Consider the following 23,389-nt stretch of genomic DNA (forward strand, 5'->3'; position numbering starts at 1 on the left):
TAATTTTATTAACCAGGCTTTCCATTAGTTAGAGTTTCTCCCCTGTCCAACATAATTTGTAACACTGCCCTAGATCTCTCTCTCTCTCTCTCTCTCTCTCTCTCTCTCTCTCTCTCTCTCTCTCTCTCTCTCTTTGTCTCTTTCGCTCACTCAGTCAGCTGAGTTCCCTAGCTTTACTATAACTCAGCCGATGTTAGTTTCGGCAAGAGGGGTTGCTGGCGGTGTGTTCTCTGCGCTGCTGACTCCCGAGCAATGGCGCTGTGGACGGGTCAAGTCGTATCCCCTTTTGTAGTCGCGGTAGCACTGATTTTGGTCGCCAGTGGCCCGCAGCCTGTATATTCTTGTCCAAGTCGGTGTTTATGTTTTCGAACTACCGTGAGATGTATGCATTTAAACCTGGAAACCGTACCTGCTGTTGCTCCGTCGACAACCATCCTGTAAGTAACATTACATTGTATCTAACGGGAAAAGTTAGTAGGCGATGGAGGGAACGGAATGAATGCACTGATTTCTGGAGGAGTCACATCAACCCAAGCGCTTTGAGATGGTTATACGATCTCTTATGTTGGTGTATAATAATTTAAACAGTTAGACGTTATCTAATATTTCCGTATCTAAAGCACAGTTGAGAAAGCAAGATGAGAAGAGCTACTGTCATCTTTGGGACCAGACCACCATTCTGGTTGCCTATTCAAATTTGCAATGATGGAGTCTGTGAGTTTTGATCGTTTGTAAGTTCCTCATCACATGGATTTAGTTTTTTTAGGCTTATCTTATACATATGCTTGTTCGTTATCTGTCTTGCATTGGTTTATTCAGGTGACTCACTAAAGAAAAACTTCAGCCTATAGGCTACCCACATTAGGGAAAAGAGGTCAACGGTTGCAAAGCCATTGGAAGGGACGTGCCTTAGTAAAGTTCCAAGACACCTTTGACGTCTGCCAGTGACTGAGCTAGGCCCTACTGGACGTTTTTTGGGGGGTTAGGCAGCTATCGAAGTCAGCCACAGAATGTAAAATGTAAAAATGTAATGTGATGAAGTTGAATCAACATGGAAAAGTTTGCAAAAAGTAATCAACATAAGGGAATTTCATCTTTTTTTCACCCAAGGTTGAACCTAAATCCAATGACAGGGTGACAGGTTTGTTTGATTTCACGTTGATTTCACATTAGTTGACAACTCAACCAAATATAAATATAAAAACTAGACGTTGAATTTACGTTGTTGGATCATATGGGGTATTGTAAAGCCTAATATAGTTCTCTGCATGTGAGCTTTGTGAGAACCTGCACCATGGGATGACCTTTCCTCCAAGCGCTTGCTTAATTAAGCCTGTTGGACTGCAAGTGGATGGCCCTTAACCAATATGGCTTAGTTGATTTCAAATCAAATGTTATTTGTCACATGCGCTGAATACAACAGGTGTAGACCGTACATTGAAATGCTTACTTACAAGCCCAACCATCAATGCTGTTTTAAGAAAAAATAAGTGTTAAGAAAGTGTTTGCTAAATAAACTGAAGTAAACAATAAATACAAAACAAAAAAATATTAAAGAGCAACAATAAAATAATAGTAGCGGGGCTATACAGGGGGTACCGGAACAGAGTCAATGTGGAGGCTATATACAGGGGGTACCGGTACAGAGTCAATGTGGAGGCTAAATACAGGGTGTTACTGTACAGAGTCAATGTGGAGGCTAAATACAGGGTGTTACGGTACAGAGTCAATGTGGAGGCTATATACAGGGGGTACCGGAACAGAGTCAATGTGGAGGCTATATACAGGGTGTTACGGTACAGAGTCAATGTGGAGGCTATATACAGGGGGTACCGGAACAGAGTCAATGTGGAGGCTATATACAGGGTGTTACGGTACAGAGTCAATGTGGAGGCTATATACAGGGTGTTACTGTACAGAGTCAATGTGGAGGCTAAATACAGGGTGTTACGGTACAGAGTCAATGTGGAGGCTATATACAGGGGGTACCGGAACAGAGTCAATGTGGAGGCTATATACAGGGTGTTACGGTACAGAGTCAATGTGGAGGCTATATACAGGGGGTACCGGAACAGAGTCAATGTGGAGGCTATATACAGGGTGTTACGGTACAGAGTCAATGTGGAGGCTATATACAGGGGTACCGGAACAGAGTCAATGTGGAGGCTATATACAGGGTGTTACGGTACAGAGTCAATGTGGAGGCTATATACAGGGTGTTACTGTACAGAGTCAATGTGGAGGCTATATACAGGGTGTTACGGTACAGAGTCAATGTGGAGGCTATATACAGGGTGTTACGGTACAGAGTCAATATGGAGGCTATATACAGGGTGTTACGGTATAGAGTCAATGTGGAGGCTATATACAGGCGGTACCGGAACAGAGTCAATGTGGAAGCTATATACAGGGGGTACTGGTACAGAGTCAATGTGGAGGCTATATACAGGGGGCACCGGAACAGAGTCAATGTGGAGGCTATATACAAGGTGTTACGGTACAGAGTCAATGTGGAGGCTATATACAGGGTGTTACGGTACAGACTCAATGTGGAGGCTATATACAGGGGGTACTGGTACAGAATCAATGTGGAAGCTATATACAGGGGGTACTGGTACAGAGTCAATGTGGAGGCTATATACAGGGGGTACTGTTACAGAGTCAATGTGGAGGCTATATATAGGGGGTACTGTTACAGAGTCAATGTGGAGGCTATATACAGGGGGTACTGTTACAGAGTCAATGTGGAGGCTATATACAGGGGGTACCGGTACAGAGTTATTGTGGAGGCTATATACAGGGGGTACCGGTACAGAGTCAATGTGGAGGCTATATACAGGGGGTACCGGTACAGAGTCAATGTAGAGGCTATATACAGGGGATACCGGTACAGAGTCAATGTGCTGGGGCACATAGAGGTAGAGGTAAAGTGACTATGCATAGATAATAAACAGAGAGTAGCAGCAATGTAAACATGGGGGGAGGGGTCAATGCAGATAGTCTGGGTAGCCGTTTAGTTAGCTGTTCAGGAGTCTTATGGCTTGGGGGTTGAAGCCGTTAAGCCTTTTCGACCTAGACTTGGCGCTCTGGTACCGCTTGCCATGCGAAAGCAGAGAGAACAGTCTATGATTAGGGTGTCTGGAGTCTTTGGCAATTTGTAGGGCCTTCCTCTGACACTGCCTGGTATAGAGGTCCTTGATGGCAGGAAGCTTGGCCCCAGTGATGTACTGGGCTGTACGCACTACCCTCTGTAGTGCCTTGTGGTCGGAGGCCGAGCAGGTGCCATACCAGGCGGTGATGCAACCAGTCAGGATGCTCTCGATGGTGCAGCTGTGTAACTTTTTGAGGATCTGAGGACCGATGCCACATTATTTTATTCTCCTGGGGGGGAATAGGCATTGTCGTGCCCTCTTCACGACTGTCATGGTGTCTTTGGACCATGACAGTTCGTTGTTGATGTGGACACCAAGGAACTTGAAGCTCTCAACCTGCTCCACTACAGCCCTGTCAATGAGAATGGGGGTGTGCTCGGCCCTCCTTTTCCTGTAGTCCACAATCATCCCCTTTGTCTTGATCACATTGAGGTAGAGGTTGTTATATTGGCACCACACTGCCAGGTCTCTGACCACCTCCCTATAGGCTGTTATTATATAATCTATTCAGCATATTGCAAGGTAGTATTGTCATGGATGTGTCATTGGCTTCTTGGAGAACCAGATTAAAGGGTCAGTAGGCAGGCATGGGTCTATGTTAGAGGGTAAAACTGGTTTAAATATGTCTCAGATGAATGGAAGCACCGTTTGTGACCATGGTGCCTTCAGCAGTACTGCCACTTATGCACTTCTTTGATAGGTCCTGATAGGTCCGCTGGAGGCAGCTAAAGACTGAAAGTGCCAGCGAACAGCCAGACAGAAAACACACACACAGCTCTGAAACTCCAGAACAGTCCAATCTCTGGAATATGTGCCCTCTTGTTTTTAATTGACCCTTGTGATTTTGACACGTTTCCGAAACCTGCGTACATCTGTGAAAATAAAGACCTTCAGGCAGGAAGCTGGGCACAAAGGAAAAACTCAGCCTCAACGACGGGCACCACCGCGTGCACAGAATTAGCCTCCCTAACATACACTACCAGTCAAAAGTTTGGACACACCTACTCATTCAAGTTTTTTTAAACATATAAAATATGTTTTCATTGGTTTAATACTTGTTTGGTTACTAAATGATTCCGTATGTGTTATTTCATAGTTTTGATGTCTTTACTATTATTCTACAATGTGGAAAAGAGTAAAAAATAAAGACAAATCCTGGAATGAATAGGTGTGTACAAACCTTTGACTGGTACTGTATGTATGCAAGCTTCCAGGCCAGCCTCAAAGGGAGTCAATGGGCCATACCTACAGCCACAGAGCACTGCTCTCCCTGCCAACTCTGCAAGATGCCCAGGACACGTCAACGTCCCCTCTGCCATGGGAACTGTTTTATGGTTTGGTGTGCTGAGCCAGCTTCTTCTTCTTCTTCTTCTTCTTCTTCTTCTTCTTCTTCTTCTTCTTCTTCTTCTTCTTCTTCGTCTTCTTCTTCTTCTTCTTCTTCTTCTTCTTCTTCTTCTTCGTCTTCGTCTTCTTCTTCTTCTTCTTCTTCTTCTTCTTCTTCTTCTTCTTCTTCTTCTTCTTCTTCTTCTTCTTCTTCTTCCCTCCTTTGGATGCCTCTGAATCTGTCACTGTTGAGTGTTGTTCAGAGGAGGGCTGTGGAGAGCAAATCATGTGTCAGTTTGACAAGTTTTTCATGCTCGCTGGGGTTTGAACTAAGCAAGCCACCTGTCGCTTTGCCCTGCCTGCCTGTGCTCAGTCTTGTTGGAACATGAATGCAGCTCAGCTAGCCTCTGCGACTCTCCCTGCCTTTCCATTATTCCACTGTAAATTGTGCACACAAGCCTGGCCTTCAGGGCTGCAAGGCACCTTTCAACAGAACTCGAGCACTCTTTTGAAGGAATGCTTGAATGTGGGGAATATTTGACTCCCTGAATATGAAGTTGCAGATCACATTTAAGCCTCATTAGACACTAGTCAGTAGCTCCTTTGAAGGATAAAATGTAGAGTGTATTTTTGCGTGGTTAGAACCAAGTTATGACATTAGTCCTGTGCCTTGTACTTTATATTGGCTTTATTGACCAGTATGGAGGCTAAAAATACAACATTTTGATTGAATCCCTTTCTCATAGCTTCACTCATTTTGGCCACAGTCCCAGGACAAAAACACTGGCCCCTCCCACCTTGGGGTCAGCTGATTGCGGGCTGTGAGGGCTGGGGGGCAGAGGTGACTGGGTTGTTAATGAAACAGGTGTTAGAGACAGGGGTCATTGTATATAGATGTTTATTTGGGGACATGCTGCTGGCTGGCTAGGCCCTGAAGGTCTGGGCTTTGCATTCCTCGTCCTGACCTGGCAGTGTGCCATCTCTGATGTGGAAATTCCTCCTCATCAGCATAGAGCACTGCCGTCAGATGTTCCACTAATAGGTTCCTCAGAGCTGTGGGAAGGTATTTTGTTATTGTTTGAAAGCATCTCCCCAACCTCTCCTTTCTCTGGCTCTATATCTACCACGTTTGCCCATTTTCTCTCTCCACATCTCTCTTCCTTCACAGTATTCTCTCTTACTTTCTCCCTCTCGTTCACTCTCCCCGTTGTTCTCTCTTTCTGTCCCACTCTCTTTCTCTCTCCCTAGTCCCTTTATCAAGCCCTTCGTAGCTCTCTCCTGTGATGGATTTTGACATTTTGGTTGGTTAGTGCTGGGCAGGCAGCATTGTGTCAGATGCCTGTGTCTCCCATAAGAGTCCTAGCTGGAGGTGGGGCTGGAGATGGAGCTTGGGCTGGAGCTGGGGCTGGAGCTCCGACTGATCCCAGTTCTAATGTGGCGTCTGTGTCTGAATGTTCTGAGCCTAGTCAGCCTGCCCAGTGTGTGTGTAATGCTTGTTTCTCTACTAATGTCAATCTCGAATGAACTCAGGGACCCTGGCCCAATCACTCAAGGCTCTCAAACAAATCAGTGGCTTCTGTGAGATAAGTATCTTATATCTCTAAATGTGTCTCTTCCCATGGGAAAAGGGGAGTAAGGTATTTTTTAGTTTTTACTCAGAGTTGTCTCGGAGGACTAAATTACTGCCCTTCCTCTAAATTACTGCCCATCCTCTATGTGACGATACTGCTGTACTCCTGCTCTGGGATTGTCAGCTCTATTCTGTCAACCACTCTCCTGAATCCTCTCGTATAGGCCCACGTTTGTTGATGCTAGCTCTTCCGCTTGCTTCCGCTGTGTAAAGACACATTTTAAGATACAAAGACACAAGACCAATGTTCCCTCTAAGCTGCTCGCAGACACGCAGCTCCCCAGGGACAGCCGGGCAGAAGAAATATCAGCCCAAGCAGAGAAGCACGAGATTGAACTTCACTCAACTTTCTAGAGTTTTCCACATTAGCTAACACTACCAACGTTTCCCTTTACTGTGGGAATTGTGCTCGAGTCAATGCAATATTAGCCACTTTCAATGCAACATACCGAAACAAAATGAACTATGCAAGACTTAGTATGCAAAACGAACTATCAAAGAGATTTTGATGTAGGCAGAATGCATCGGCGTAGGAATCTATTGCATTGACAGGCGCGACTCAGGGCCTTATACACAGACCGGTGTGCCATAACCAATCAGAGATGCAGTAGGCCTATATGCAAATAGACCATTGCCATTCACTTTGAACTGGACTGTTTTTACAGCATGAGAGGTCGTCAGTAGATACACTTGTTTTGAGAGCAAAGCGAGAGCTACATGTAGCAACATGTGCACATTTGTACATTTGTTCATATCCTTTGCTAGTTAGTGAGTTATTAGCCCAATTATAGATCATTTGTAGTTAGCAATGGGGGAGGGAATGCTTCCTACAGGAGCACAAAACATGTGCATTTCTAGACACATTTGTAAAGCAAGTTAGGAAAATAGTTTTTTTTTGTCTTAAAGGGGCAGTGTTGTATTTTGAGACGGTCTTGAATAAGCTAAGTAGCCAATAGGCAGAGGGCAGCATAATTTGTCTGATTCTTTGTAATAATGGTAGGGGAATAATTATGCATTTAATTTTATAAAGTGGTATCTTGCATCAAACAACATAACAACATGTTCATGTCTAAAGGACAAGTGGATAAACAGGTTCGTGTAAAGCCCTGCATGTTTTTTTTCTCTCAAAAGTCTCATGAGTAGCCTACTTGACCACTGTTAAAACTAACTTGAAGCGGGTACAGCCTCAGTGTTCACAGTAAACTTGTGCCAGAAATTTCACGACGTTCAAGTTTGCGCTCAGCAGACCTGAAAGTTGCTGAGTGACACATTTTCTTTGAGGGAACATTGCGCAAGACGACATCTTGTCTTGCGGTGGTGAGGTTTTATGCGGGGAATGTTTATGAGACATACTACAGTGCATACAGTGCATACTTTCATAGTTCATGTCTTGTCTGAAACCTCACAAATGGCCTCTTGTCATTTATGTATGTATGTTTGTTTCTGTGTGCTGTCACATGGTCTGGCATCCACAGCAGAAATGTGTTAAACATTGTGAAAGTGAACCCTGATTATAAACACATGGGCAACGCCATGGCAACGGGGAGTCTGCCCCGTTGTAAATGTGTCAATGTGCTAGCTCATAAAGTGGCTTGTTATGGCCTAGGTTGCCTCTCTATGAAATGTTTAGTATTCAAATAGGCTCCTTTCTTGGTGTTTTTACTCTCACACCCTGTGGTGGATGTGGTGTTTTTTAACGATATTACTACAAACAAACCCTTGTGAAACTCTGTTCTGTAGTGGGCTTGTAATAACAGTAAAGGTAAAGGCCGGGATCAAATGTGAAGGCTCAGCCTTTGGTTCACTCTCACAGGCTATCAGAATTAATTTCACGTCAAAGGTTTTGCATTGTATTTTGGAGAATCAATAAGTAGTTTCGTTTTTCACCGCATTTTCGGCAGAAAGGTGGTAGCTTACAGGAGCAGGAGCAGCGGCTGGTTCTGAATGGACTGTGACAAGACAGACTGAGAGGTTGAATGAGTGCCCATCCAATGATTGAAGCTGGAGGTTCCTGGTGGGTGGGTTCAAATGGGGGGTGGGGTGGAAGTTGAACTGTGCAGCACACTACAAGGCAGGGAACCTGCCATCTGTATAAGATGGTCTTGATTTGCGACTTTACATTTATGAGCCTCCCAAGTGCAGTCCTTAGAGCCCTACTGGGTAGATTTAATGACCTAGTAGTCGGGCAGGAATCAGGGGGTGATATTTTTTTTTCTCAATCCCTCCTTAATTTTCTCCCTTTATCTTCTCTATTTTGTGACATCGATGGTTTACAACAGTGGGCTGAGTGAGTGAGAGAGAGAGGGAGTCAGGGAGGGAGGGAAAAGAGTAGCTCCATTGTGTGGAATTTGCTGCAGTCAGGCTTTGTAAGGCATTCAGTCTCTGCGGCATTATGGAATGCAAAGCCAGAAATCCCCAAAGCTCTGCTCATTTGCACAGGGAGATTGGGCCGAAGATAGTTCTTGAAAGGAACCCGCCTTGTCTCTCTCTTACTGTGGCTGTCCTATAGGGGTTGGGGGGAGGACAGCTCAGCTGCTGAATTCTAAAGTTGTTCCAGCGTTTTTGCAGCATTTCTCACATAGCGTTGTTATAGCGTTATTGCAGGATTGTTAAACTAAGGATGTCTCCTAAAGGTCAGATTCTCCCCCTGACTTGTTTATGATTTTTTTCATGCATGTCCAGGGCTGTTCGTGCATAGTTGTTAATCATGCATGTCTATTTGCAGACATGTTGTTGGTGAAGGGCCTCAGTGGAAGGAAATAGAGCTGAAGGGATACACTTTTTATGCCCTTGTCATGAATATTTATAATGCTTAATAAGATATTCGTGACTGTTGATAATATAGTTTCCTGGATAATGACATCAAAGGATGTCAGATAGGGTTGGGTGGTATTTTTCATAACTTCATATTGTTCCTGTACCACACCACACAGTATTACCGGCAGTACACACAGTGGGCACTATTTTCTTCTATAGAATAACTATCTTCAAAGTAATGACTCGGGACGTCGGTTGTGAGAAGAAAGCTTCTTTTTAGCAATAATACTTGTTCACGTTACACTTTACTACTTTAGATTCTACAAAACAATAAAATAATATAATTGCTACCGAAAGCCAGGATAATCACTTGTCACGTGAACATAACTGCCGTGTTTTCATTTTTCTTACTCCCTGTCTGTCACGTTCTGACCCTAGTTATTGTGTTAATTGTTTGTTTTAGTTGGTCAGGACGTGAGTTGGGTGGGCATTCTATGTTTTGTGTGTCTAGGTTGTTTTTCTGTGTTCGGCCTAGTATGGTTCTCAATCAGAGGCAGGTCTCGTTAGTTGTCTCTGATTGAGAATCATACTTAGGTAGCCTGGGTTTCACTGTTGTTTTGTGGGTGATTGTTTCCGTGTCTGTGTTTTACACCACACGGTATTGTTTTCGGTTTCAGTTATTCACGTTACGTTTATTGTTTTTGTATGGAGTGTTCAGTTTATGTGTTTAAATAAACAACCATGGACACTTACCACGCCGCATATTGGTCCTCCGATCCTTCTCGCCTCTCCTCTTCGGACGAAGAGGAGGAAAACCATTACAGAATCACCCACCAAACAAGGACCAAGCGGCGTGGTAATGAGCAGCAACAGCGGCCGAAGACACAAGCCTCCTGGATGGGAGAGCACCCTGGGCAGAGCCAGGGGAGTGTCGCCGTCCCAAGGTGCAGCAGGAGAAGCAGCAGCAGCAGGAGCAACAGCAGCAGCAGCAAAAGCAGCAGCAGGAGAAGCAACAGAAGCAGCAGAGGAAGTGGCAGCAGCAGCTAAAGCAGCAGCAGGAGAAGCAGCAGAAGAAGCAGCAGCAGCAGCAGGAGAGGCAGCATTATCTGGACTATACAACTTGGGAAGAGATAGACAGGTGGGCGGTCGACCCAGGAAAAGTGCCAGAGCCCGCCTGGGATTCGCTGAAGCAGTGTGAGGAGGGTTACATGAGAATGAGGTTGGCGAAACGAGCACGGCGGCGCGGTAGTAAGCCCGAGAGACAGCCCCAAAAATTTCTTGGGAGGGGGCACAGGGAGAGTGTGGCAGAGTCAGGAGTCAGGAGTCAGACCTGAGCCAATTCCCCCTGTTTACCGTAAGGAGCCATGGATGGAATCAGAGCAGTCGGCTAAGCTGAGGGCTGAGTCTGAGAGGGTCGAGGAGTTATTTGACAGATTGGAGGAGAGTGAAAGGATGGGAGATGAGGAGACACTCAAGGAGTTGTTAATATAATTGGAGGAGAGTGAAGAGAGAGAGAGCTGTTGATTTGGCATAGTATGCAAGGCATTCGCACTGAGGTGCGTGTCCCCAGCCCGGTACCACCAGTGCCGGCACCCCGCACCAGGCTGTCTCTCCGTCCCATCAATACAGGTGCTCCCGCCTGTCCGGCGCTACCAAAGTTTCCGCCCCTCAGTCCAGAGGCGCTAGAGCCGCTCATCCCAGAGGCGCCAGAGCCCCTCTGTCCAGCGCTGCCAGAGCCTTCCTCCTCTCCAGCGCTGTCAGAGTCTCCCGCCTGTCCAGAGCCCCTCAGTCCAGAGGTGCCAGAGCCCCTCAGTCCAGAGGCGCCAGAGCCACTCAGTCCAGAGGCGCCAGAGCCCCTCAGTCCAGAGGCACCAGTCCAGCGCTGCCAGAGCCTTCCTCCTCTCCAGCGCTGCCAGAGTCTCCAGTCTGCCCAGCGCCGCCTGAGCTGCCCGTCTGCCCAGCGCCATCTGAGCTGCCCGTCTGCCCAGCGCCATCTGAGCCGCCCGTCTGCCCAGCGCCATCTGAGCCGCCCGCTAGTCATGGGGCTGCCAGAGCCGCCGCCAGTCAGGAGCTGCCAGAGCCACCCGCCAGTAAGGAGCTGCCAGAGCCGCCCGCCAGTCAGGAGCTGCCAGCGCCGTCAGCCAGCCAGGAGCTGCCAGAGCCATCAGCTAGTCAGGAGCTGCCAGAGCCGTCAGCCAGCCAGGAGCTGCCAGAGCCGTCAGCCAGCCAGGAGCTGCCAGCGGTGTCAGCCAGCCAGGAGCTGCCAGAGCCGTCAGCCAGCCAGGAGCTGCCAGAGCCGTCAGCCAGCCAGGAGCTGCCAGAGCCATCAACCAGCCTGAGCTGCCTCTCAGTCCTGAGTTATCTCAGTCCTGAGCTACCCCTCAGTTCTGAGTTGCCCCTCAGTCCTGAGCTACCCCTCAGTCCTGAGTTACCCCTCAGTCCTGAGCTACCTATCAGTCCTGAGCTACCCCCTCAGTCCTGAGCTACCCCTTAAGTCCAGAGGTGTCCCTCAGTCCGGTGGGCCTGTTGTTTAGGGTTCCCAGGTCAGGGTCGGCGGCAAGGGTCGCCGTTCCTAGGAGACCACAGAGGCGGACTAAGACTATGGTGGAGTGGGGTCCACGTCCAGCGCCAGAGCCGCCACCGCGGACAGATGCCCACCCAGACCCTCCCCTATAGGTTCAGGTTTTGCGGCCGGAGTCCGTACCTTGGGAGGGGGGTACTGTCACGTTCTGACCCTAGTTATTGTGTTAATTGTTTGTTTTAGTTGGTCAGGATGTGAGTTGGGTGGGCATTCTATGTTTTGTGTGTCTAGGTTGTTTTTCTGTGTTCGGCCTAGTGTGGTTCTCAATCAGAGGCAGGTGTCGTTAGTTGTCTCTGATTGAGAATCATACTTAGGTAGCCTGTGTTTCCGGTTTCGGTTATTCACGTTATGTTTATTGTTTTTGTATGGAGTGTTCAGTTTATGTGTTTAAATAAACAACCATGGACACGCCGCATATTGGTCCTCCGATCCTTCTCCCCTCTCCTCTTCAGACGAAGAGGAGGAAACCATTACACTGTCGCAAGGCATTCTGGTACTTGCAGTCAGTAGCGTAATCCAATACTAACCAATACAACATAAATATGTTCATAGTTCTCTCAATCTCCATCATGTGAATTCTAAAACAATTAGTCTTGTACATATGTAAATAACTGTAAATACAAATATCTTTAGATACAGCTCAATCAATTAACAGTAAACATTAACTATGTAACCCAATAGTTACAACACTTTCTAAGTGGAAAAATTTAAATAAATGAAGATTACTACAAGCTCCACTCTGTTAATCCAGGTGCGTGCGTGTGTGCGTGCACGTAGGTGGAGTTGGATTTTTGGAATAGCGGACACCTTTTAGTAGCATGATATCCCCGCCGGTCCCACGATAGCAAAGTCTTTTATTTTTGTCTTTCCATTTTGCGAAAACAAGAAAGTGTGGCCTTCCCTTGCTAGTAATAGCTAGACCTCCGGTGTCCAGTCACAAGCTCTGCTGGTCAGTTACTGCGTAGCAACCTAGCAGTGCCAAAGCCCTGGTCTGCCCTAGAAAGCCATTCTTTTACTGGTATTTTGGCCTCTAATATTGGCTTATTATGATCAAATTCAATCCCAAATGATGAATTCGTGAAAGGTCTGCTAAAAATTTAGATATTTAATTATTTGTCGTCACACAGGACAACGGGCTGACACTTACGCGCTGACACTTACCAATTACGGGCCAGCAGGCTACGAGGAGGCCCTCATGCACACTCTTTGCACTTGGTATTCACGTGGTATCCGGTATTGAGGTTAACTTCATCTTGCAGGAGTGTTGGGTTGACTCTCTCAGGCAGGATAAAAACGACTACATCGGCCATGATCCTCACCGCCATTTTAACCTTGATCCTTAGCGATTATTTGGTGCCATTCAGCCCCGTTCAGCAATATGGCACGCATCAAAGTCAAGTACTTCCATCTTAATGCGCCATCGGGAGTTTGGTCAGCGCTATCACTATCTACTGGTTTTAATATATACCGTAGTACCTAGCTGGCAGCCTGGCTAGCTGGCTTTAGCCTGGCTAAAAACATAGCAAGCTAGCTATCCTTTTTAACTTCTCCCATCTCCATGTGATATAATAAGATTTATAATTTCAAAAAAATATGTCCATCAAATATTCTTATACCTACGGGTGTAACCTAAAACATCCCAGATTGATATGCTGCTCGTGTATTCATTCCCATAGAATCTACAAATAAAACACCATGTTTTGGTCATGGAGAAAAAAGCACATGGCTAGCTAGTTGGCTACAGCAGGTTCTACCATTTCACAACAGTAATCACTTGTTATTACTTCTGAATAAAATACCTTTCTCATACTTGCCAGTGTAACCTACAACATGTTCCCAATATAATATTCTGCTTCAATGTATTCACCCCCATCCAGTTAAGTCATCATGTTTTTGTCGTGGAGAAAAAGCACATATCTCGCAGCTGTTTTTACTAGTAGCCTTGAATCACTAGTTATTACTTCCAAACAAAATACATTTGGGGGGAATTCGAATATTGTTTGACAGTTTCTTATCAATGTAAAATAGGCTATTTTGATACATAGCTTATAGAGCATATCAAGGAACCACAACACTGTCCCCTCAGGAGAGGTTATATGGCGCGTTACAATTTCCTTGTGTCACAGGAGTACGAGGAATGTCGGAGCGCACTACAAGGAGCCGCCTCTTTTGTGACGCTCCATCGGCTCCGTTTGCATATTCTGTGTAGACCCGTTTAGGCAGCAGGGTTGTTGATCTAGGACGGGATTGTCTTTGCTGTAACCAAGAAGCTTGATCTGGCATTTTCTTTTTTTGGCGGTATTGAAAATCATATCGCCGGTATTTCAAAATACCCCAGTATACGGTATACCGCACAAATCTAATGTCAGATGATGACACAATACTCACAATACTCTTTTTTATACTGCAGGATTCACACAGAGGTATTAAGAGAAAAGCTCCCAACCATGTTTGGAGATTGATATGGCCTTGTTTTTCTTTGAAGAAACGAGGTGGGGAGCCTGCCATGATGTTGTTTAACAAAGTATGAGTCATGCACGCCCAGAGAGAGTCATTGGCTGTCCAACTTGGGCATGGGTCAGAGAGCTAAACAATTCCCAGAGAGAGAAAGAGAGAGAGAGAGAGAGAGAGAGAGAGAGAGAGAGAGAGAGAGAGAGAGAGAGAGAGAGAGAGAGAGAGTGGATTGTCAAAGACTTTGCTAAATGGATCTGTACCTATGTGGCCATGATTCCCAACATGCTACCCTACCCAGCCATGGCCAGGCCGGCCTCTCCATTCTGACAGAGCAATTGGGTTTTGAAAAAGTTGCTGTCTGCCTGGTGTCGGTGGTAATCACAGCCGGCTCGGTTATCAGGCCCAGGGCTCTTATCGGCTTGGCCATTTGCTCAGTGGAATTTCCCTTGTGGAATGGTTGAGGCTGAACGGGCAGCCAACCAACAAGAACCCAGAGCACTGAACAGCATCCTGTTTCCAAGTGTTGTTACTGTGGACATTGTGTCACCTCTTGTCTCCTCTCCAGCACTGTGTTAACTCTATGCAGCATGTGACAAAGCATGCACGATCTCACAAGATCTATGTTGAAGCTCCATCCTGGCTAAAGTCTCAAAGAAACATGCTTATTTGGGAAGATTTCTCTTCTAAGGCTCAAGGCAGATACATTCATAGTTCAAGATTCACAGAGAAAAGCCTAGCTATTAGTTTACTTTATGGCTGTTTGAGCTGACAAGTCCTTAGCTTCTAAGCATCCTAGGTAAGCATATTACATTTCTAACATACTATATACTATATGCCGAATTGGGTAAGAATTTTCTTCCTGTGATATGTATTTCCATCATTCTTTCATATGTGCTCTTGAGGGCTACAGCTGCTGAGCCAAGTGTTATATCCGCTTGAGTTCAAATGCTGTGGTCTCTGTCTATGTTCTACTGGGGGACTGTAAAGTAGGGTTTATTCCACTCCGTAAGGCCTTAGTCAGTAGAACTACATGCCTGAATCTTCAACAGTGTGGTAGGAATCTGAAGGAATGGTTAATCTGTCAATGCCCATTAATCACTGGTGAGAGGACAAATGTCCCGCTTAGTTCATCCCATGTGTCAAGTTCAATTGTAGCCTCACTGCCCAAAGCAAAGGGTCTACTGTACAGCTTTCACAGATCAGTGATTACTTCAAGTAAGGAAGGAAGGATGGATGGATAGATGAATGGATGGATGCATGGATGGATGGATGGATGGGTGGATGGGGATCGATGGATGAATGGAACATTGCCCATGGCTGTATTTCCTTCTTCCTGCCTATCAATCAAAGGTCATTACTCTTTGTCCATGTTTTATCTCTTTATAATCCATAAAGTTTTCCCCATATCACACTGAACAAAAATATGAATGCAACATGCAACAATTTCAAAGATTTTACTGAGTTACAGTTCATATAAGGAAATCAGTCAATTTAAATATGTTCATTAGGCTCTCATCTATAGATTTCACATGACTGGGTATACAGATATGCCTCTGATACAGTACTTTTAGAAAAAGGTAGGGGCGTGTATCAAAAAAACAGTCAGTATCTGGTGTGACCACCATTTGCCTCATGCACCGCGACACATCTCCTTTCGCATAGAGTTGGTTAAGCTGTTGATTGTGGCCTGTGGAATGTTGTCCCACTACTCTTCAGTGGCTGTGCGAAGTTGCTGTATATTGTCGTGAACTTTAATACGCTGTCTTACACGTCAATTCAGAGCATCCCAAACATGCTCAATGGGTGACATGTCTGGTGAGAATGCAGGCCATGGAAAAGCAGTGACATGTTTAACTTCCAGGAATTGTATACAGATCCTTGCAACATGGGGCCGTGCATGTGGTCCTTCTGTGGCTCAGTTGGTAGAGCATGGCGCTTGTAACGCCAGGGTAGTGGGTTCGATTCCCGGGACCACCCATACGTAGAATGTATGCACACATGACTGTAAGTCGCTTTGGATAAAAGCGTCAGCTAAATGGCATATATTATTATTATTATTATTATTATCATGCTGAAACATGAGGTGATGGGGGCGGATGAATGGCACAACAATGGGCCTCGGGATCTTGTCACAGTATCTCATTCTAATTGCCATCGATAAAACGTAATTGTGTTCATTGTCCGTGGCTTATGCCTGCCCATATCAAACCGCACCGTCACCATGGGGGCACTCTGTTCACAACGTTGACATCAGCGAACCGCTCACCCACACGATGCCAGACACGCTGTCTGCCATCTGCCTTGTACAGTTGAAACCGGGGTTCATCTGTGAAGAGGACACTTCTCCAGCGTGCCAGTGGCCATCGAAAGTGAGAATTTGCCCACTGAAGTCAGTTTGTGAAGAAATTATTTGGTTGTGCAAACCCACAGTTTAATCAGCTGTTCGGGTGGCTGGTCTCCGACGATCCCTCAGGTGAAGAAGCTGGATGTGGAGGTCCTGGGCTAGTGTGGTTACACGTAGTCTGCGGTTGTGAGGCCGGTTGGACGTACTGCCAAATTCTCTAAGACAGCTTATGCCAGATAAATTAACATTAAATTATTTGGCAACAGCTCTGGTGGACATTCCTGCAGTCAGCATGCCAATTGCACTCTCCCTCAAAACTTGAGACATCCGTGGCACGTGTTGTGTGACAAAACTGCACGTTCTAGAGCAATTTTCCCAACCGTGGGTACTTGGCCTATCCACAGGGGGTACTTGAGAAGACTGATGAGACCATAGGTCTACTGGTTAAATGTACATGAGGGGGTACTTCAGGGGTACTCCGGGCAGAGCAAAATTCATTTGGTGATACAGTAAGCCAAAAAGGTTGGGAACCACTGTTTTAGAGCGACCTTTTATTGTCCCCAGCTCAACGTGCACCTGTGTAATGATCATGCTGTTTAATCAGCTTCTTTATATGCCACACCTGTCAGTTGGATGGATTATCTTGTCAAAAGATAAATGCTCACTAACAGGGATGTAAACAAATTTGTGCACAAAATTTGAGAGCATTTCTGAGAGATTTTATTTCAGCTCATGAAACATGGGACCAACACTTCACATGTTGCATTTATATTTGTGTTCAGTATAAATGTATTCCCAGACAGTATGGACCTTGCTCTGTTATTATCAGTACACTGATTAAGGCAGGGTGGCACAGTTTATCTGTGTGGGCGCTGGGCGGTAGATCCAAGATACTTTCAGTTTGTTTTCCCTCTGGAGTAAAGCCAATGCATCCAAAAAGTTTGCACTGTATCAAAACTGTGTTGTGTTCAGGTTTCAATTTCCGACAGTATCTGCAGTACCAAGACCGACAAGTCTGTTTCTGCTGCTACTTTGTGTTACTGTTCTTGGTCAAGGTCAAAAGTGGAATATTGTGCACATTTATTTGAGCTTCAGTGGCCTGATAAGCTTTGGAGGGGGAGCAGCGCAATCAAGACATGGACTTGAGTAAATGGACTCTGTCAATGAAGCTAGTTCAAAAACCCTTCAATGAACATCAATAGGCAAAAAATAAGAACAATCTGAACAATCATGCTGTGGAGTCAGACAGACAGACAGACAGACAGACAGACAGACAGACAGACAGACAGACAGACAGACAGACAGGCTCAAGTAGCTTTTTATTGGAGGTCTGCCCGATATGTTCCTGTTGTTACTCCATGACCCTCCTCCACTTCCTCCCAGTCTTCTCACTACTCCATGGTGATAAGCCACTGTGTCGAGCACTCTGGCTCCAGACGCTCCTTTATCTGGCATGGTAAACTCATTTACTGCTGGGATCACAATGCCATATTGTTCGCCTGCTGTTTATCATAGTCAGACAAACAACTGAGGGCGATTTGAGGAAGGATATTTTCGGGCCATTAATGTTAGAAGAATTACGCTCGTAAATGGTGAAGGTTTTGAATGTGAATTTGTAGGCCTACTAGTTGTCTTCAGTGAAACAGTTATTGCAGGACTGCTGTTTAGATGCTACTGTAGGAATAATGGTCTCCCTCGGACCTTATCTGGCCTGATTGGGGTTTCTTGTGATCCACCCTGTTGGGAGACCCAGTCCTTCTACTATACTGTAATAGTAGGCTACGCACACTTTAGGGGACAAGTGCTTCTGTTGACAAAGGCATAATTCATCCACCGCAATCAATAGAGGGTGTGGTCTACTTACCTGATACTGATATGTATCTGAGACCAACAGCCATAAAGTGCTCCCTTGGTATTTCAGCCCTGACTTATTTCTGCCCTTTTCCCATAAATACCGGGGTGATACCAGTATCACATTTTTTTTCCATGGCAAAAATGAAAATACGAAGCAGACTAAAATCTTTGGTCCTTTAATAAAAATTATTCTGTATAAATATTGTGTGCTATAGCGTGGCAATTAAGTAAATGTGATTATGGATGACAATATAATGTTTGTTTCCAACATTAGGGCTGTTTTCCTAAAGATGTTAAATCCGCTTCGTGCTTTACTTCCTTGCCACGATACTAGCGAATATCGCAATACTGGTATCGTCACGGCCCTAATAAATACATACTATTTGGAGAATGTTGCCGTATGTCTATTTTGGACAGCGTTGTTGTAAGTAAGCTTTAGGGATTATCAGCCAAGTGCTTGGAGGAGAGAATGTGTGCGTGATGGATAGGTACACTTTGTCATTTGAGCTCTCCAACGTTTTTGTTCACTGCTTCAGTCTGAGGGCACCCCATTAGTCTTTTCTCACAAACACTTTTCAGCACCCTTTGGCTGGTTCTAGTGTCTGGATCTTGTAATGCTTTCCTGCCTAAATCTAACACACACACACACACACACACACACACACACACACACACACACACACACACACACACACACACACACACACACACACACACACACACACACACACACACACACACACACACACACACACACCTCTACTTTCATGTTTGAGTTGTACAGGTACGAAGGTGCTGCCTGAACCAGCATGTAGCAGCCCCCAGAGCCCCTTGTCCCTCCACTCCTTCCCAGAGCCTGGAGGCTGCGGGTCAACCCCTGTTCCAGCATGCCTTGGCAGAGTTCTGCACTACCTAACTCCCCAGTGGCTGCCTGTAGATGGGTCTCCCCTTCAAGGCATACAGCTTAAAGTCTTTCTTCACCACCAGTTAGCGTCCATCTATAAACACCAGTTTTGTTAGGAAAGTGTGAATATCCATGGGCAGGGATGGGAGGTATGTAGAGTATGCATAGAAGCATGGCTGAGGAATGTTTCTACTGCTTCTGGTGTATTTTGATAGGGAGGAGACTATTGTTGAAAACTTGAGCTGTTTTGGAAACGGAAATGTTTCCTTTTGTCATTATTGCTTTGGGTATGTGGTCCATTATGCTTGCATTTATTTTTCTATGCATTAATTGTATCCTAATATTAACCACATTGCTTATATTTACAACAGGTGTATAGCCTACCTGGCTGGCATGAAAATAAACCACGGGGACTAGCGTCCTCCATTTGCTATTTAAATGCATAGATTATGGTCCATTCACGTTTATAGCCTACTACCATGTGCACATTGCTGCTCTTATAATGTTAAGAAATAGCCTAATAGTTTATCAACATTTTAAGCTAAACGTTCTGATCTGCTGCGTAAGCCACATTGCACCAAAAATATTTTTTGATGCTAGTGGTTGTATTAATTTGGGATCTATCGCATCCCACAACTGTCCCAGACTATGTTTGGAACTATGTTTTCTCACACAGAATAGAATCGGCTTTTGTACTATGGGGGATAGTAGATTGACATAGGCTAGTGCTTTTGCTGTTCGTTAGGCCTACTCATCTTGTTGGCTGATGAAAAGTATATGTGGACAGTTCTTCCAATATCTTTTATATGCACCTCCGCATTGGATAAGGACGCGCACAGTTGCATCCCCGATGTGTCTGTCTTAACTTGTAGCCTGTGAGAAAGACCAGATCACGTGACAGAGAGCTGTGTGAGTGAGAGACGCTTCAGATTGTGCAGCACACTCAGGGAGAAGGGCACAATGCAGCACTCTGGGCGCAAAAGGCATGGATTTTTTAAGGGTGCATTATGGCCACATAGGGGATGCCTCCGTGAAATTCGAGGCATTATCAAGTGCTTGTCAAATTGTGAATGAGAGCCTATTGGAGTGTGTACAGCCTGTGCAAAAAACCAATGCAAATAGTCTGGGTAGTCATTTGATTAGCTGTTCAGGAGTGTTATGGCTTGGGAGTAGAAGCTGTTTAGAAGCCTCTTGGTCCTAGACTTGGCGCTCATAGAACAGTCTATGACTAGGGCGGCTGGAGTCTTTGGCGACTTTTAGGGCCTTCCTCTGACATTGCCTGGTATAGAGGTCCTGGATGGCAAGAAGCTTGGCCCCAGTGATGTACTGGGCCATTCACATTACCCACTGTAGTGCCTTGCGGTCAGAGGCCGAGCAGTTGCCATACCAGGCAGCGATGCAACCCGTCAGGATGCTCTCAATGGTGCAGCTGTAAAATCTTTTGAGGATCTGAGAACCCATGCCAAATCTCCCGAGGGGGAATAGGTTTTGTTGTGCCCTCTTCATGACTGTCTTGGTGTGCTTGGACCATGTTGATTTGTTGGTGACGTAGACGCCAAGGAAATTGAAGCTCTCAACCTGCTCCACTACAGCCCCATCGATGAGAATGGGGTCGTGCTCGGTCCTCCTTTTAGTCCACAATCATCTCCTTTGTCTTGATCATGTTGAGGGAGAGGTTGTTGTCCTTGCACCACACAGTCAGGTCTCTGATCTCCTCCTTATAGGCTGTCGTTGTCGGTGATCAGAGTTGTTGTGTCATCGGTAAACTTAATGATGGTGTTGGAGTCGTGCCTGGCCGTGCAGTCATGAGGGAACAGGGTGTACAGGAGAGGGATGAGCATGCACCCCTGAGGAGCCCCTGTGTTGAGGATCAGCATGGCGTATGTGTTGTTACCTACTATTACCACCTGGGGGCGGCCCATCAGGAAGTCCAGGATCCAGTTGCAGACGGAGGCACCTAGTCCCAGGGTCCCCAGCTTATTGATGAGCTTTGAGGGCACTATGGTGTTGAACGCTGAGCTGTCGTCAATGAATAGCATTCTCACATAGTGTTCCTTTTGCCCAGGTGTGAAAGGTCAGTGTGGAGTGCAATAGAGATTGCAACATCTGTGGATCTGTTGGTGCGGTATGCAAATTGGAGTGGGTCTAGGGTTTCTGGGATAATGGTGTTGATGTGAGTCATGACCAGCCTTTCAAAGCATTTCATGGCTACAGACGTGAGTGCTACGGGTTGGTAGTCATTTAGGCAGATTACCTTAGTGTTTTTGGGCACAGAGACTATGATGGTCTGCTTGGAACATGTTGGTGTTACAGACTCAGACAGGGAGAGGTTGAACATGTCAGTGAAGACACTGGCCAGTTGGTCAGCGGTTGCTCGGAGTGCACGTCCTGGTAATCCATCTAGCCCTGCTGCTTTGTGAATTTTGACCTGTCTAAAGGTCTTTAATCACATCGGCTGTGGAAAGTGTGATCATACAAAGCTCTCCCTCGCCCTCCATTTGGCAAATCTGACCATAATTATATCCTCCTGATTCCTGCTTACAAGCTAAAATTAAAGCAGGAAGCACCAGTGACTAGATACATAAAAAAGTGGTCAGATGAAGCAGATGCGCAGGACTGTTTTGCTAGCACAGACTGGAATATGTTCCGGGATTCCTCCAATGACATTGAGGAGTACACCACATCTGTCATTGGCTTCATCAATAAGTGCATCGATGACGTCACCCCCACAGTGACCGTACATACATACCCCAACCAGAAACCATGGATTACAGGCAGCATCCGCGCTGAGCTAAAGGCTAGAGCTGCAGCTTTTAAAGAGCAGAACTCGAACCCGGAAGCTAATTAGACGTCCCGCTATGTCCTCCGACTAACCATCAAACAGGCGAAGCATCAATACAGGACTAAGATCGAGTCGTACTACACCGTCTCTGACGCTCGTCTTATGTGGCAGGGCCTACAAACCATTACAGACCACAAAGGGAAGCACAGCCGAGAGCTGCCCAGTGACACGAGCCTACCGGACAAGCTAAACTACTTTTATGCTCGCTTCGAGGCAAATAACACTGAAACATGCATGAGAGCACCAGCTGTACCGGACGACTGTGTGATCACGCTCTCCGCAGCCGATGTGAGTAAGACCTTTGGACAGGTCAACATTCACAAGGCCGCAGGGCCAGACGGATTACCAGGACGTGTACTGTGAGCATTTGCTGACCAACTAGCAGTGTCTTCACTGACATTTTCAACCTCTCCCTGTCCGAGTCTGTAATATCAACATGTTTTAAGCAGACCACCATAGTGTCTGTGCTCAAGAACACAAAGGCAACCTGCCTAAATGACTACCAACCCGCACTCACGTCTGTAGCCATGAAGTGCTTTGGTCATGGCTCACATCAACACCTTTCATCCCAGAAGTCCTAGACCCACTCCAATTTGCATACCGCCAACAGATCCACAGATGTTGCAATCTCTATTGCACTCCACACTGCCCTTTCACAATTGGACAAAAGGAACACTATGTGAGAATGCTATTCATTGACTACAGCTCAGCGTTCAACACCATAGGGCACTCAAAGCTCATCAATAAGCTGGGGACCCTGGGACTAGGTACCTCCCTCTGCAACAGGATCCTGGTGGGTCGCCCCCAGGTGGTAAGGGTAGGTAACAACACATACGTCACGCTGATCCTCAACACAGGGGCTCCTCTGGGGTGCGTGCTCAGCCCCCTCCTGTACTCCCTGTTCACTCATGACTGCACGGCCAGGCACGACTCCAATACCATCATTAAATATGCGATGACACAACAGTGGTAGGTCTGATCACCGACAACAACAAGACAGCCTATAGGGAGGAGGTCAGAGACCTGGCCGTGTGGTGCCAGGACAACAACCTCTCCCTCAATGTGATCAAGACAAAGGAGATGATTGTGGATTACATGAAAAAGAGGACCGAGCATGCCCCCATTCTCATCAATTGTGCTGCAGTGGAGCAGGTTGAGAGCTTCAAGTTCCTTGGTGTCCACATCACCAACATACTAACATGGTCCAAGCACACCATGACAGTCGTGAAGCGGGCACGACAAAACCTATTCTCCCTCGGGAGACTGAGGGGATTTGGCATGGGTCCTCAGATCCTCAAGGGGTTCCACAGCTGCACCATCGAGAGCATCCTGACTGGTTGCATCATTGCCTGGTATGGCAACTGCTCAGCCTCCGACCGCAAGGCACTACAGAGGGTAGTGCGAACAGCCCAATACATCATTTGGGCCAAGCTTCCTGCCATCCAGGACCTCTGTACCAGACGGTGTCAGAGGAAGGCCCTAAAAATTGTCAAAGACTCCAGCCACCCTAGTCATAGACTTTTTTTCTCTCCTACCACACGGCAAGCG

At 46.1% G+C, this 23,389-nt stretch overlaps 1 protein-coding gene across 2 annotated transcripts in view; it reads left to right on the top strand.

Moving 5' to 3' along the window:
• Window positions 1-162: 162 nt before the first annotated feature.
• Window positions 163-23,389, top strand: part of LOC118368458 (peroxidasin) — an 85,762-nt gene continuing 62,535 nt past the window's right edge. For both annotated transcript variants that reach the window (XM_035752577.2, XM_035752578.2), the window contains exon 1: window positions 163-437. In XM_035752577.2, the coding sequence (XP_035608470.1) occupies window positions 253-437 (185 nt within the window). In that variant the 5' untranslated portion in view covers window positions 163-252. The remainder of the gene's footprint in view (window positions 438-23,389) is intronic.

Source organism: Oncorhynchus keta, chromosome 35 (assembly GCF_023373465.1).
Source record: "Oncorhynchus keta strain PuntledgeMale-10-30-2019 chromosome 35, Oket_V2, whole genome shotgun sequence".
NCBI lineage: Eukaryota > Metazoa > Chordata > Actinopteri > Salmoniformes > Salmonidae > Oncorhynchus > Oncorhynchus keta.